We start from the raw sequence: 18,402 nt of genomic DNA, 5'->3' as shown, positions 1-18,402 counted from the left end.
GCAGCAACTTATTTGAATTCTTTGTTAACTTGTTTGTTGATATCTGTTAATTTATTTCCCTACCTCATTTTGGTTCTCAAGATGCATCAATTTTGTTTGAAGTTTCTTCAGTTCACTCAGTTCTTTTTCTTTCTCCGTATGTTGCCAGTCCATCATCTTCTTCAACCAAAGTGGTGTCTCTGGTTTTGGTAGAGGAGCAGGAGCATTCTTTATCACCGGTATCTGTGGCAATTGCAGAGGCTGACCAGGTGGTGAATTGATAGCGTCTGTGTCTGTTGCTGCAGATGAGGTGGTTTCCAGCCCGCTGTCAAAAGATGGGGGTCTTTGAAGTTGATTTACAGCATGAGGGTGAATGACAGATGGTTGAATAGGATTGGCTTCATTTGTAAAAACAGAATCATCAGCTGGATTTGTAGGTGGGGAAAAAGTAGGAGGAGGTTCCTCATTCATAAAATGGGTAGGGTCAGGAGCAGGATTGGATGTAGGAATGGTAAATGTTGGTAAATTTGTAACAGGGACTGGTTCTGGTTGTGATTTGGGTGGGGCAAATGTAGGGTAGTTTAGTTCATCTGATTCAAAGCTGGCTGTGCGAGACAATGAACGGTAGGGAGGAGGATGAAACATAGGTGGAGGAGCTGATGGTAAGGGAGGTGGGCCTGCATCTGATATGATAGACAATGAGTCATCACTGAAGGAACTAGTCCTTGTCAATATTGGTCTTGATGGAGGAGATGTTATTGGGAGTGCTGGGGGTTCTGCTGTAGATGGTCGACTACCAAAACCATCTTCATCATTTGAGCTATGAGCTGTTTTAGCAGATGTCTTATCGATGACATCTTCTGCAACTGGTTTTCTCGCAAAGTAGTCTTTGCGGGGGAGTTGGGCAAAGAGTGCTTCATAATCTGGAAGCTCAACAGAAACTTCCGGAAGGTTATCAACAAGATCGTCAATTAGTCTCTTCCGTTCTGTTGGATCTGCTACATCAATTGGTCTTCCTGATTGTGTGTCATTTGAGACATTTTTTTCTGCTGGAACTTCGTCAACAGGGATCTGTGGTTTCCTGGCTGGTTTATCTGGTTTTGGCTTCCCAGGAAAGATGCTTCTCTTCTTCTTCTTGATCTCAGGAAGATTCTTGACCAACTGTTGTATAACTCTCTTCCGTGCAGCTCCTGGTTTTCTTTGTTGAGGTCCAAGGTGGACAAAGAAGTTCTTGTCTTCATGGACGTGATGCATGTCGATGTCATCAATGTCTGGCGTGACATGGAAGGTAGCAAAATCAAGACTGTCCAAGGAGTACAGGAGTTCCTCAAGTGTGACTAAAGATCCCTCTGATGAAGAAAAATCACAATGAAACCTGTTACTTGTTTAGTTTGGTAGTTTTTTCAAATGCAACTAATTATTTCCTTTTCACTCAGTTTATTGCAGTTGCATTTTCTTGCACAAGAAGCGATAATGTAGAATAAAATATTATCATTGGGCAGGAAAAACTTCTAAATTTTAACTGCTACTCATTTTGACAAAACAGTGACCAATACAAAATATCAAATTGAAAGGTAGCCTATGTTCAGTTTGCAGGATATGGAAAACTTACTTAACTAATAAAAATAACATCTTTGAATGGTTAGGCAGTTTTTGCATCCACTGCAAAAAGAAAATACCTTCAAATTTGACATTTTGTACTGTTCCTTGTTTTGCCAAATGAGTAACAGTGACAATTTACATAGCTTTTTCCTGCCCAGCAGCGATATTCTACCTTTCTCTACCACATGTTTTAGGTTTAGTATTAGAGACAATAATAACAATTTTAGTCTTCATTCTTCATTGCATAAATATATTTGGTTTGCATAATACAAGAAATGCATAGATAATAATGCAGCATTCAAATACATCACATCAAGTTATGTTGGATAAAGATTTACTTTTTTCTTAATTTCTATAACAACAACTGACCTAGATCTATTGATGCTGTGAGACAATCAGCTGGGATCTCAAACACTGGGTATGTGCTGTCTCCTCCTTGTGATTGGGGTCGGCTTTGTTTGCCATCCTGTAATGAAATAATAAACAATGGCCACAATTTTATTTATGATTGCTCTAATGTTAGAAAACAAAAGTGACATGGGGGATGCCCCCCTCCTGTCAGAACTCTTGCCCCCCCTGTTTCCCCCTCCCCGGTAAAAACCCAAAATTACGAAAATTTCCACTGCATGGGTATGCGTATATATGCCTGTACGCACAGCACACTTTAACACACATACCCCAACCCCCTGAACGCAAGCACACCCTCACCTCTCCACACATCACACATCTTGCTGGGAACCAGTGAAATACACAATTATACATAATAACATACAGAATAGCCACAACCAAAATAAAATGAACAATTGAGTATTGCTGTCTTCAGTAGATAGCAAACACACACAAGTATAATGGCTTAAACAAAAATATAGGGCCTACACATTTTACAAACACATTGAATGTACACACACTGCTATCTTCAGTAGACAGCATATAGACCTACATGTAACATATGTGCGCAGACATATAATATTATATTATATACACATAATATTATATGCATACATATGAAATTTATTTCTAACATATTTCCAGGTGTCTCATAACTCTGAACATTTCTTAAAAAACCATAAAAATTCATTTAAAAAATTATTATCATGAAAATACAATGCATTTATATAAAAATACCAGGTTTATAATAAATTTCTATTTCACACTAAAATTTTATCATTTAGTGCTAGTCTTTTTATTCAGTGATTTAAAAAAAAATGCTGCAATTGAAGTTCATGTAGCTACATTTAATGAAAAATAAGATGCTTTTGTTGAATTGACAATACCAGAACCTTCAATTGTGTTGTATGTTTATTGATGTTGTCTTGACAATGGTAATAACATCAATTCTAGCATTTTCAAATTGACCTTTCCATTATATTTGCAATAGACAAGCAGCTCATGTAGATTCCTGTTTTATTTAATCTAGCATATAAACATTGATTGAGTCTGCAGTATTGACCTCCAATATTCTTGTCTGTATTAATAATAAAGATGGCTATATCTGATCAGCAAAATGAGTTGAGTGATGTGGATATCAATTTTAAGAGAAGCATGCAGGTTCCTCTTCTTTCTAATTGCTAGCATTTGAGTCTTGCAAAATTGTAGTAAAGTGTTAACAATGTATCAATTTGGCTGAAAATATTCAGTGGCGGCGCTACGGGGTGGGGGTCAGGGGTCAAGAGGGACATTTGCCCCCCAATATTTTTCTTGCTCCCCCACTTTTGAGGGAAAAAAACCCAAATTACGTAAATTTCCATTTTTTGTGATACTTTTGGACAAAATTTGTCGATTTTGCCACCCTGAAATTCACTTTTTCCCCAATGCCCCCCTGAAAAAATTCCTGGTGCTAACACTGAAAATATTGCATGTGGAAAACATCTGAATTGTTTAACCCAATCACATCACATCATCTGTGTTGTTTTCTTGTACTGTGCTGCTGAATATATGGGGTGAGGTGAACTGTGCTTGTTTTCCTTATCAAATTCCAAAGAGCAGTAAAGGGCATACCACCATCAATAATATATGTGAAGTAATTAAGTAAATGAGTCATTTGTCGATAAAATTGATTTTATGGATGGCAAGAGTTCACTTTCCCCTGTAGCAAGAGCAAGAACAATGGGTCCAATTGAACCTGTTGAATGACCGAAAAATTGTAATGAAAAAATAATTTGCTGAATAAAACATTCATTTTTCTTGATCCCATTAAATATTTAAAATGTGCAAATTCACATGATCTGTTAGTCTTAGCGTAATATTTAAAAATAATTTTAAATCAATCAATCAATCGATCGTTATTTCATTCAAAATACAACAATACAATAACAGCAAAACAACACATTTGAATGAGGAGATGCTCAGAAGGCCAAAAAGGCCTGAACAAGCACCCCTTAACCTTAGCCTAAGTTTCTTAATTTGTCTAATAAAATACAATTACATACATACATACAAACACACCCCACCCTCTTCCATACATTCATGTAGAACGAACTAAGCAGGAAAAAATGATGAATAAAGAACATGCAGAATATAAGTTTAAGACAAATTAGGATTTCATAACATATGCTCACGTATATCGCAAAAGAAAGCTGACATTTTGTGAATATAGTATAAATGCTAAGAGATCAGTTAATTTTAATTGATTTTTTGTTTTAAAAGGGAGAAAAATAAAAATAAGTAAATCAAAAATACATAATATTACAATAAACATGTTCAATTTTTATTCTTAAACCAGACCAATTATACCCTTCAGGAATAAAAAACAGGTAAGGTACACAATTTGCAACAAAAATTACAATTTCATTTATGTTGAATTTGGTTCAGCTTTTAAATGAGAGATGTAGGCAACTGAAGCAATCTTCATAATCATATTCAAGCTGTACTAAACTTACTGGTTGCGTAGCAATATACAAGGTCTGTGTATAACATTGGCCTATATCTAAATTATTGTTTTTTCATTGCAATTTCAGGAATCTTGAAAGCTTATAAATAACATGTACATGTATAATTATGCCATAAGTTCAAAAATGTGCCATTACTATGTTTTAAATGAATATGAAGCGCCAAATGTAAAATGTATAAAAAATGAAAGATTGAGTATTTTCTGACAATTTTCTTATGATACATTTTATTCTACATATGATCAATATCTTGCTAAACTTGTTCATGCCTGGTGTTCGTGGCAGATTTCAAAGCATTTATAAATTTAGTCCAAAGAGATAAACATTTTGACCAAACACAAAATTTAGTATGAAGTTTTTTTGTTTTGCATTGCTAGTATCATTGTACATTTGGTAGAGCATTTGCACATACTTAAGTGCCCAGTCCCACAGAGCCAAATGTTTGGATAAGGAATGCTATTAGCTGTACTAAGTAATATTATATGAACAAAACGCATTAAGACACTTAACGGCTGCTAAGCATTATCCACAAAATGATTGTGCATAACTGTAGTGTGAATACCAAAGTGAATTTGTATCTAAACCAATATATAGCTTTAATAAAGCACCTACAAATGCAACATCACATGATCTACAGATTACAAAATCATCCAATAAAGAAACCCTATCTGGCAATAGTGTATCTCATTTATTATAATGACTTTTTATAAAAGGCACAAGTGCATGTAAATTATACAATCCAATTATGTCGGTAAATTGGATTATATTATTAAAATCATGTTCAATTATGTGCATGGGCTTACAAAATGAAGCTATCCAAATCAAAATATTCATGTAGCTATAAATTCTAACTTGAAATATTCAAATTTCCAGGTTGGTCCTGATAATTAGTATCATTCAAATAACCATATTCATACAAATTGATGTCATTGTAACTATTTATCAAATTAATCAAAATTGTAAAAAAAATATTTTTCATCTCTGACAATTTAAAAATTACGATGACCTACAAACATCCTGGTAATACAAGCTGATACACAATATACAACAATCCATTATCCCATAAGCATTGAATGCAACACACTATAAACGGCAAAGAACTGCTGCACAAAATCAATACCATACAGTTCCTGACAGCATATGCATACTGGCAGCAAAAATTTTAAAATATATTTTTCTATTTTCAATCATATCTTACCTTTTTTCACTCACAGATGACTATTCTAATAAATTCCATATTTTGTGTATTCTACCCCATGGTTTTAATTCAGTGGTAAATTTAATTCAGTAGATTTGGTTAATAATATTCCATATACTGTATGTACAGGAAGGCTATGTATGCTTGAACACAGCTGTTGTGTGTGGCATTTTCAGTTAAATAAATACAATGTAAACCTTCCACAAGGCATGCGCTGATGCGTTCTGTAATAAACCATCCAACACTCGCAATTGCTACCTGCTTGTGCTTGTATATCACTACCAATGCAGCTGACTGCTATTTTAATGATGATTCTCCGTATTATTTCTATTCCATTAAACAATGGCTGGCACATCGAATCATTGATGATTTCAAGGGTGGGGTCATTAAGTAACCATGGAAACAAAATGTTGTTAAAGCTCATTCCAAAACATAAAATTTACTATTGACTGTTAAGCCATTTTATTAAACTTATAAATGGAATTTTCCTTGTTAAACTTAATCTATATCACTTTAAATAGAACTGATAAAAAAATGTTTTGTCTGAAAATCTGAGGGGACCAATTTTACTTCATGCCAGCAAATATTTAAAATGCAACTTTTGTGCCATAAAATTTACAATATGCAATAGGGCACAATATAAGAAAACATTAATAAAACAAACATATAAACCCACAAAATATTTTACAGACTCAAAAAGTGAAAAGCAAAATGATTATTAGTTTCTTCTCCCGTGCACTCCGTACATTTACACTTCAGGTGAATATAATCACCTTTCACACATATGCCACAATAACAACCTACAGTTCTTTGAGTTATCTTTACATTTTGTCAAACCGTTTAGTTGCTATGACAACGACATTGACATCTTGAAGGTTATTGACCACTTCAATCTATTTGTGATGTAATCAAGCTTGATGATTGGAATAACAATATTTGCTTTCCTTTTGCTTTCTAAGAAGCAAACAACTTACAAATGTAAATCTAAAAATGAGTGATTTGATTCAGCTGTCAGTTTCAGCAAAACAATAATTAATTACAATTCTGCAATATAACAATGAGTAAAATTTGACGACTCCTGCTTGTTCGTATCTCATTCAAGAACCAAACTTGCCTCGCTGATGAGACAATTGTTTCTATAGACCACTTGACATGTGACGTCATTGCCCGGCAGTATGCGCACACATTATGGCACTTTCCATTGTTATTTACCCTGCAGTGTGCGTGCGCATCGTAGTTTGCTCAGGGCATGTGTATTTTAAATCTCCCACCACATTTCAGATAGCACAAAAAGCCATTGAACAGTGAAGGGGTTCGTTCGAGCATATCGAAAGACCAATCCCTCGCCTTTGTTGATAAACATTCATGTCAAGTGGTCTATAGTTTATTCACATCTACTTTGACAATGACCATGATATCTGTAAGGTTATTGACTGCTATATAGTCTATTTTGATACTCACCTTATCTGATGAGTTGTCATTGTTCAGACGGTTGAATTTGTCCGTTAGTTCTCTGTATGCCTTCTCCCTTTCGTTTTTTTCGTCCTTTAGATGCTTCAATTCCTGTAAATGTTAAAATTAATACATATAAATTAAAACCATCAAAACATAACATTGTGTCTTCACTTAATTATTACCAAAATTGTGCAGGTTACTCAGTTCAGAGAATAGTGTTGCCTTTGCTTCGGTCTTCATTTTTATGTTTTGTTATAGTAAAATCTAATTTCTTGAGTATCCTATCAAAAAACTAATTAATGGCCATCTTTGGGATTCTAACATGTTTGGTGCATCAAAATCCAACACTTTATGTTCACTGCCAATATCAAGATACATTGTACTTAACCACTTAAACCCCACATTCACTTTCCACACCCAAATGCAATAGACCACTAGGTTCTTCACAGTAAAATGACACTCATATTCAAAGCTCAATTTGAAACTTTTCCAAATTGAAAGATAGTGCCTCAATTTGAAGCTCATTTCAAATTATTTTTTAGAAAATGCAAATATAGGGATAGGGGATATATATTTCATCCCATTCAGTTATCTGTTATGTTAATGTAACCTACCTCTGTGGTTTCCAGCAATTGGACCTGTAATTTGACAATAGATTGTTCCGTTGGGTCTTCTGTCATGTCCAGTAATCTGGCTTGGGCTTTGAGCTGCTGATATTCCAGCTGAGGGATTGACACCTATTATGATTAGAAAAATGTAGAAATAATATTAGTGCTGTTGGTATTTCCTTGAGAGACAAAAATGTTTCTTTCCAATTTTAGTCCTCAACCGAAACATGTACATTTGTAGATAAAACATGCTTTTAAAACACTTTGAATACCCTATTAAAGGGGCAATTTAGAGATCCACAGCCTCATCCCTCACTTTCTCAAAAAAGGTTGAGATTTTTATACCACAGAAAACCTCTGGCTATGATAATGTTTATGTACAAAATAATATCTTGTAGATTAATTCATTTAGCAAAAATATTGTCAAATTCCAATTATGTTCTGGTACACCAGAGTGAAATTACAACACAGTTGCCTACAGAGCATTGTAATACGTACACTACTAGGCCTATATCATATCGGAACCAACAAAAATTTTGGGAATAAGCTTTTTTTCGTGGATATCTACTAACAAATGTCATAAAAAGAGGATGCTATGATCACGAAATATTCCTTTAACATCTACACATATATAAACACTAGTACTCACCATCTTGTTCATCTGGAGACTCTCTTCTATCTTCTTTAGCCTTCCCTCAGCTGTATCTTTGTCTTGCTTGAGTTCTTCCATTGTCTTGCAAGCCTTCTGAAGTTCTTCCTGCAACCCAGACATTTCCTGTTCTATCTCCACTACAGCAGGACTCTGTGGATGATATAAAGATGTCAAGGTTGGAGTCAATGCCAGTACAGTGTTATCGTAAAGCTGTCAATGATTGTGAGTCTACATTGACTGAATACTCTCACATTAAAGGCGTACCTGTTAGATACCATATGTCTTCAATTATCTCACATAAAACAGGTTGTCAGATGAAGGTACAAATCAAAAGCATATCTTCCCCAAATCAATGATGTACATGTTCCAAAGCATTCACAGTAATGCAAATCAGTAAATGATATGTTAGCAACTTATTCCTAGTTATGTTGCTCTGCAGATAGCATCTACCATTAAAATCTCTGCATGTTTGCTATGAATTACTTATGATTAAAATAGTCATAAGTAAATTGGTCAATTGGTTGATGAGTACTGCAAGTGAAAGTTGCAATGCAGAATATTTACTCTTAATGGAGTAAGTTTAAGAAGCCAACTTCTCTCCAATTGTGGATCAAAAATGTTTTATGATTTGATTCACATGATGTTTAGAGCTTAGATTGGCACTGCAAAGTGATAAGAGTCAAAATGTATCATAACCCCACCTAATATGACACCTGTTATACTAAAACAATAGCTTTGTAACCCTTTGTTTGCAATACAGAAGTTAACTTGCATTAGAACAGAAAGCATTCAATTTATTTTAAGAGCTACCTCAAAACTAGAAGGAAATGTGAACTTGTTTAAAGTCAGTCATGTCTGTGTCATGTGCATTCCAAAATTCAAGATCTTCATTTCATTTATTTCCTTAAAATCTAAAAAAAAAGATTACAAATATGTCGCCTGCTAGTGTGTAGTATGTACAGGGGTTAATATTTAGCATGTTTCTAATTATTTAATCTATATGCAGAAAATACATGCACTCAACCGTAAAAATGCAATTTGATACTGACTTCAAATATTGATTTTTAAACTACCTCATAAAAATTATTGAAGAAATTAAATCAACCCAAGCTTGGATCATCACATTCATGTATATTCATGATAAATTTATTAAAAAATACTATGTTCTCCCCTTGCCATGGCCAACATAGGACCCAGGAAGGGGGGCACTTGTATTTTTGAGCTAGATATATAATGCTTGTGCAAAATAAACCCCATAAATGTACTTGTAAAAAAGGGGTAGTCCTTCAGAGGCAAGCGATATACATAATGCGCTTACATCATTTAGGTGTCAAATATGTCAAAAATAATGTTAATAATAAATAACATGTATGTTCGAAAGGACCTTGAAAAAGAAACGTAAAAATATTGCAAAAAATGATTTTGGGTAGTAAATGCAACTAATATTATGTGTTTTGTTTAAAGGAACCTGGTAAAATACTTGTTTTGAAAGTAGAAGTTCATTCCACCTCGAAATACAAGTGCCCCCAACCCACATGGCGCATCCTGTGCACTTTTCTGACTTGTGCCTTTTTAAGAGGAACTATCTGTTATTTTTGAGAATATTATTGCCACGGTCAAAAATAGATTTTCTTTATACTTTCATATTTGATGGACCTTGACCTCAAACTAACACACATGGGATAAATTTAGGAAAAATATCCCCGTTGCCATGGTAACAGGCAAATTTCAATTTTAGGCCTATTTTCACAATTTTTGCATTTTTCAGCAGTCAAATTGTCAAGTTTTGAAGCCAGTGTTACTAATATACACAATATAAATATGATTTTTTCTTTATATGGTATGAATAGGTCAAACCTTAGATGCCGCAATGAAAGTATAAAAATAATCACCAGATGTCAGGGTGGGTTATACCATTTATTTGAAATAGGGGTGTTTTTCAATTTTTTCAAAGTATGAAAATATACCAACTTTGTATAGCTCATAAACCATATGGTAGTGTTCCGATTTCAACATCGACCACAGCATGTTGAGATAATACATTGGTCTTATGAAAAAGTTACATTTGAGCTTGGGAAAACACATCTGTATATACAGTGTTGCCAGACATTTTCCTATTTTTGAAATTCAACACAAATCTCACCTTAAGTTAAATGATGTGAAAATGAAACATCATCCTTTCAAGGAACATTTATTAGAAAGAGAGTTTTTATTCATATCAAATTTGATCAGTTATAATGGTCAGTGTTGTTCTAAACCACATGGGTATTGCCATAATTGGGGTTTAATTGTGATTTGTGGATATTTTCAACTTTTTGCAAGTCATAAAAATACCAAAATGCATTTCTATAATAAAGAAAGAAACATCGACCTCGTCATGTTGAGATGATATATTGGCCTTATGAAAAAGTTATTTTGATTTGGGGGGCGGGATAAGACATCAGTTTATACAGTGTTGCCAGATAAACCACATGGGTGTTGCCATAATTGGGTTTTAATTGTGAGGTGTGGATATTTTCAACTTTTTACAAGTCATAAAAATACCAAATTGAATTTCTATAATAAAGAAAGAAACATCGACCTTGTCATGTTGAGATGATACATTGGCCTTATGAAAAAGTTATTTTGATCGGGGGTAAAACATCAGTTTATACAGTGTTGCCAGATATTTTCCTATTTTTTCAAAATTCAACACAAGTCTCGCCCTAAGTTAAAAGATATGCAAATGAAACTTCACCTTCATACGGAACATATCTTTTTAGAAAGAAAGTTAATTTCATATTCAATTTGATCATCTGGGATGGTCAGTGTTATTTCTAAGCCATATGGGTGTTGCCATAGCTGGCGTTTAATATGACAATTTAGATATTTCAAGCTTTTTACAAGTCTTAAAAATAGTAGGGCCTACACATCCTTAAAATTATTGTGGAATGAATGCAATATTAAAGTTAAAATTACCCTAAGAACACTTAGTATGTGAATTTAAATTTTAAATTTGAGTTAGGAAAATATTTCCTTCAATATAGTATTGCCAGTTATTATCACATATATTCAAAATTCAACGTATGTCTCACTTTAGGATTTATATTGTTTAAATCGCTGCCATGAAAAAACCACTTGGATGATGCCACTATAAATGGAGTTAATAGTGAAATGTGGATACATTTTCAATTTTAAAATGACACCTTATTAAAGTTACAGCTATAGTATTCCAATTTTTCACAAAAAACACCCAAAAAGCACACAAATTTGTCCTAATTTGGCGCTTTTATTGGCACTTTTGCCTTAATGCACCCAATTTGGTGTATTGTCTCCACTGCAAACCCACCAATCGACATACCAAAATTGCTAAGGTACCCCCAAAACCGTGGCACATCCCCGTATACCTTTAACCAGGGAGAACCCCCTCCGGGGTCATGTCATAGGTATACTGTGCCCAGTAGTCCTCTTTTTCTACTTGAAACGGATATTTCCTCAGACAACTTTTATCAACATTTGGTGATTTTTACAATCGCAAATTTCCAATTTGCGAGTGTTCTGTTTTTGGTCAGTTCTTCTTTCTTTCTTTACAAGCCGACGACAAAGTCGGCTTGTTCTGTTTTACGCTAATTCTTTCTTTCTTTCTGGCAATCTGCCTGGCAATCTGCCTCTTCTTCTACGAACAAAATGCGCTAAAGCCCTTATTAATGCATGTTACTCAGTACTGGCATGGGCATTCAGGGTGTTCACAGCTTGACCATTGCTTGACCTTTAACCCCGTATGCAATACAAAAAAAATTTGAACAACAAGATATGTCAAATCTTAGTGTTGCATATGATAGACCTTAGTGAGACAAAACAAAAAGTTAATGGTGACCTCCTTGTACAATGTTTACTTTGGGGTCAAAAGGTCAAAATGTGTAAAATGTCAAACAACAAGCTAGCTCCGCCAGGGATTGACAGATTTCAACCATACTTGACCCAAATGACCACTGGGCTAGGCCAAACCTTCCATTTGACTTTGACCTGGCTGTGACCTTTGACCTAGCTACAATGGTCAAAAAACGTGATTTCGCTTTAAAACGTATCTTCTTCTACAAACAACATGCGATGGTGACATGGCGAAGTCATGTGACTCGACTTTGGTCGGTGCATATAGGGTGTTCACAGATAAGGGGTCAAAGGGCATTAAGGGGTCATTTCGATCAAAGTCTAAAGAACTTCAAAAATTCATATCTGCTATGTGTGAAATAGCTAGGTGAAGTCACTTGCACACATGCATGGCCATTGACTGATGTCTACTGGGAGTCACAGATTTGGGGTCAAAGGTCATCTAAGGTCTTTTTTGTCACTCGATAAAATGCTTAAAATTTAGCCAAATCGGCTGTATCTCAGCCTATGGAAGACGGATAGGGCCCATTATTGCTACAGTGATGCAACATTAATGGTAGGGGAGGTCTGTGATAGTCTCGACTCCATAAGTCAAAGTTCAAAGTCAAAAGTCAAAATCTACAAATAAGCTCCGATTGAGCTGCAATTCACCAGGAATAATCCTTGTGACATCCTAAACACAAAACAAGTGCAGTTGACCCCATCCGTGACCCAGAGGTCACGCTATAGAGGTCAAAGGTTAAATCACCGACATACTTGGATTGGGGGACTTTATGACACTCTAAACACGAGAAAAATGCATATGACATTTGTGACCCAGGGATCAAGTTATAGGGGTCAAAGGTCAAATTTAAAATTGGTCCAATCGAGTTTAAATTCAACAGGAATAAATTCTTACGACATTCTAAACAGGTTAAAATATTTATGATCCCAAAGGTCAAAGTAGAGGGGTCAAAGGTCAAATTTTAAAATTGGTCAAAATTGACCCATTAATTTCTTTCTTTCTTTCTTTCTGGCTATGTGCCTCTTCTTCTACAAACAAAATGCGCTAAAGCTCTCATTAAAGCATGTTAGTCAGTACTGGCATGGGTATTCGGGGTGTTCACAGCTTGACCATTGCTTGACATTTAACCCCGTATGCAATACAAAATAAATTCGAACAACAAGATATGTCAAATCTTAGTGATGCATATGATAAACCTTAGTGAGACAAAACAAAAAGTCTATGGTGACCTCCTTGTACAATGTTTACTTTGGGGTCAAAAGGTCAAAATGTGTAAAATTTCAAACAACGAGGTATGGCAAATCTGAGTGCTGCATATGATAGACCTTAGTGAGACAAAACAAAAGGTCAATGAAATTGGTCAAATTTACCCATTATTAATGTTATTCCTGGCCGGCGGCTTGTACCCAGAATCTATTGACTCTAGTTCTTTCTTTCTTTCTTTCTTTCTTATGTCAAACTTTTAACGAGCCATCGTAGCCATATGCTTTAAGCCAATGTGACCATATTTGGTCACAAGGACCATTGGGTGGGGGCACAAATGTTACATGACCAACTCGGGGTCAAAGGTCATCCAAAGGTCATTATGACCAAAATGTGATTTTCACTAAAAATGCTTCTTCTTCCACAAATTACATAACACAATGTCGTCACGTGCATACCTGCATCGCCTTTAACCAGTGTCTAAAAGTTGTACAAAGAATTGGGGTCAAAGGTCATTAAGGGGGTAAAATCTTACAATTGCATTATCTCAACATCCGTAAGGGGTATGGGGCTCAAACTCAGTGACAACAAATCTCATGACCAGGGAACATTTTACAGGGGTCAGGTCAAAGGTCATGCAGAGGTCAAATTTAAGAAATGCATTTTCTGTACATCTGTAATGGGTACAGGACTCAAACTCTGTGACAACAAACTTAATGACCAGGGGAATATGTTGGAACACTTTGCAGGGGTCAGGTCAAAGGTTATCTTGGGTCAAATCTTACAATTTCCTTTTCTGGGCATCTGTAAGGGATATGGGGCTCAAACTCAGTGACAACAAATCTCGTGACCAGGGGAACATTTTGTAGGGGTCAGGTCAAAGGTCAAATTTTAGAAATGCATTTTTGGACATCTGTAAGGGGTACGAGGCTCAAACTCGGTGACAACAAACTTAATGACCAGGGGGAATATGTTGGAACACTTTGCAGGGTCAGGTCAAAGGTTATCTGGGGTCAAATCTTATACCGTAATTTCATTGTCTGTAAGAGGTATGGGGGCTTAATTTCGGTGACAACAAACCTCGTGACCCGGGAAGCATTAAGATCAAAGGTCAGGTCAAACGGCCATTAAAGGGTTACATGCCTTGCGATTGTCTCTCAAATTATCTCTAGTTTATTTTGCTTTAACCCTGCAAGTATCTGCAAAAGTGTTCATATAAATCTCCTTCAGTCTTGAAAGTTTAATTTTAGTTGCTTCCTTTTTACAAGCTCATACAAATTCATGTCATCAATGAGCAGGGGATGCTTGAATGACAGAGAATTAGCAACAATATCATGCAGCATTTCAATGGTCATTTCTTCTTCATACTTTCGACTCTCCTGCGAGCTCCTCTCGGGAAAGGTAACTGGACATTAATTTGTCTGGCTGTGAAAAGGTTCTGTGCGTTATTGTCTTTGACTATTCTCATATCTTTCGAGACATTTGCTGGATCTATATAGTTTTTTGCCCATTTCTTCCCCATATCTTTTTTGCAAGTATAGTTGGGATGTGTGCTTTAATAATATGGGGTAGGCGTAATTTAAACATTATCTTACTCTTATATGCATCTTTTTGAAATGTAACAATCTTATGTTATTTTAATTTATTTTAGACTAGCTAGTATGTGTATATTGGTAAAAACATTATGGCTTTTATGTATATTTTAAAGTATACATGTTTGATGTTTTCTGTGTTGTATTTTAAGGGGTTGGTCACCCACCTTTGCACAGTATTTTTGTCGGACCTGAGAGCACATCATACATACCAACTTGCATTTTGAATACGAGGAATGTCCTTCTGATATAAAATAATTTTGATTTTTTTTATAATTCGCGATACAATAAAAATTTAAGGGTAAATTATGCATATATATTGATTTTTTTATTTTTTGACATTACAGTTAATTTAATAAATCTAATGATGTGTATGCCTACTTAAAGTGTATGTAGCTGGGATGAAAAGCCGACCACTAATCAATTAATGTTAATTGACAAATTTGACCTTTCATAGTGAAGATATAGATTTTTCCCCAAAAGACCTTAGGTGTTTTGGTGAAAAAAAAATCTATATCTACAATCTGAAGGTCAAATTTTCATATGGACGACTTTTCATTCCAGCTACAATACACTTTAAGTACATATCACTAGATTTATACAATTTACTTTTGAGATCTGTTAAATTTCAAAAATATCAATTTTTAATCATTTGTATTATATCGCAAATTTCAATATATGTCTGATGTGCTCTCAGGTCCACAAAAATATGTGAAAACGCATTCGCTATTTGAACCCTTATGACTTATAAAAATATCGACATCTCACTATTAAACCCTAATTATGGCAACACCCATGTGGTTTGGAACAACACTGACCATTTATACAACTGATCAAATTTAATATGAAAGTAAATTTCATTTTAATAAATTTTCCTTGTGAAGGTGAAGTTTCATTTTCGCATCATTTAACTTAAGGTGAGACTTGTGTTAAATTTCGAAAAAATAGGAAAATATCTGGCAACACTGTATAAACATATGTTTTCCCCAAGCTTAAGTGTAAATTTTCATAAGACCAAATATGTATCATTTCAACATGGTGAAGTTGATGTTTCACTTCCACATATTTTTTAAGGAATGCATACCATGGTATTTTGGTATTTTTAAAACTTGTAAAAAGTTCAAAATAACCACATCTCGCTATTTAACCTTAATTATGGCAACACCCATGTGGTTTGGAACAACACTGACCATTTATACAACTGATCAAATTTAATATGAAAGTAAATTTCTTTCTAATAAACTTTCATTTTCAACCTAAGGTGAAACTAGTGCTGAATTTTGAAAAAATAGGAAAATATCTGGCAACACTGTATAAACAGAAAGCTCAAATGTAAATTGTTCATAAGACCGATGTATCATCACAACATGATGAGGTCGATGTTTAATTTTCACATCTTTATTTTAGGAATGCTGTGCCATTGTATTTTGGCATTTTTAAGACTGAAAAATAGCTGAAAAAGCTGAAAAAAGCTGAAAAAAGCTCAACATACGTTGAATTCTGAATTATGTGATAATATCTGGCAATACTGTATAGAAGGAAATATTTTCCGAACTCAAATTTAAAATTTAAATTCACATACTAAGTGTTCTTAGGTTAATTTTTAACCTTAATATTGCGTTCATTCCACAATAATTTTAAAGGTGTGTACTATTTTTAAGACTTGTAAAAAGCTGGAAATATCTAAATATTGTCATATTAAACGCCAGCTATGGCAACACCCATATACCTTAGAATAACACTGACCATCCCAGATGATCAAATTGAATATGAAATTAACTTTCTTTCTAAAAAGATATGTTCCATATGAAGGTGAAGTTTCATTTTCATATCTTTTAACTTACGGCGAGACTTGTGTTGAATTTTGAAAAAATAGGAAAATATCTGGCAACACTGTATAAACATATGTTTTCCCCAAGCTTAAGTGTAAATTTTTCATAAGACCAAATATGTATCATTTCAACATGGTGAAGTTGATGTTTCACTTCCACATATTTTTTAAGGAATGCATACCATGGTATTTTGGTATTTTTAAAACTTGTAAAAAGTTCAAAATAACCACATCTCGCTATTTAACCTTAATTATGGCAACACCCATGTGGTTTGGAACAACACTGACCATTTATACAACTGATCAAATTTAATATGAAAGTAAATTTCTTTCTAATAAACTTTCATTTTCAACCTAAGGTGAAACTAGTGCTGAATTTTGAAAAAATAGGAAAATATCTGGCAACACTGTATAAACAGAAAGCTCAAATGTAAATTGTTCATAAGACCGATGTATCATCACAACATGATGAGGTCGATGTTTAATTTTCACATCTTTATTTTAGGAATGCTGTGCCATTGTATTTTGGCATTATTAAGACTGAAAAATAGCTGAAAAAGCTGAAAAAAGCTGAAAAAAGCTCAACATACGTTGAATTCTGAATTATGTGATAATATCTGGCAATACTGTATAGAAGGAAATATTTTCCGAACTCAAATTTAAAATTTAAATTCACATACTAAGTGTTCTTAGGTTAATTTTAACCTTAATATTGCGTTCATTCCACAATAATTTTAAAGGTGTGTACTATTTTTAAGACTTGTAAAAGCTGGAAATATCTAAATATTGTCATATTAAAGCGCCAGCTATGGCAACACCCATATACCTTAGAATAACACTGACCATCCCAGATGATCAAATTGAATATGAAATTAACTTTCTTTCTAAAAAGATATGTTCCATATGAAGGTGAAGTTTCATTTTCATATCTTTTAACTTACTGTGAGACTTGTGTTGAATTTTGAAAAAATTGGAAAATACCTGCAACACTGTATAAACTGATGTTTTACCCCCCCATCAAAATAACTTTTTCATAAGGCCAATGTATCATCTCAACATGACGAGGTCGATGTTTCTTTCTTTATTATAGAAATGCATTTTGGTATTTTATAACTTTTAAAAAGTTGAAAATATCCACAAATCACAATAAAACCCCAATTATGGCAACACCCATGTGGTTTAGAACAACACTGACCATTATAACTGATCAAATTTGATATGAATAAAAACTCTCTTTCTAATAAATGTTCCTTGAAAGGATGATGTTTCATTTTCACATCATTTAACTTAAGGTGAGATTTGTGTTAAATTTAGAAAAATAGGAAAATGTCTGGCAACACTGTATATACAGATGTGTTTTCCCCAAGCTCAAATGTAACTTTTTCATAAGACCAATGTATCATCTCAACATGCTGTGGTCGATGTTGAAATCGGAACACTACCATATGGTTTATGAGCTATACCAAGTTGGTATATTTTCATACTTTGAAAAAATTGAAAAACATCCCTATTTCAAATAA

General features: G+C 34.2%; 1 protein-coding gene across 1 annotated transcript in view; it reads right to left on the bottom strand.

Moving 5' to 3' along the window:
• Positions 1 to 18,402, bottom strand: part of LOC140160495 (uncharacterized) — a 164,417-nt gene that overhangs the window by 13,781 nt on the left and 132,234 nt on the right. Inside the window, 5 exon segments of the mRNA XM_072183732.1 lie at positions 64 to 1,328; positions 1,951 to 2,047; positions 7,129 to 7,230; positions 7,737 to 7,859; positions 8,380 to 8,532. Coding sequence (XP_072039833.1) covers positions 64 to 1,328; positions 1,951 to 2,047; positions 7,129 to 7,230; positions 7,737 to 7,859; positions 8,380 to 8,532 — 1,740 coding nt within the window.

Source organism: Amphiura filiformis, chromosome 1 (assembly GCF_039555335.1).
Source record: "Amphiura filiformis chromosome 1, Afil_fr2py, whole genome shotgun sequence".
Lineage (NCBI taxonomy): Eukaryota > Metazoa > Echinodermata > Ophiuroidea > Amphilepidida > Amphiuridae > Amphiura > Amphiura filiformis.
Note: the sequence above shows the minus strand (reverse complement) of the source record. Positions and strands in the feature narration are given on the sequence as shown.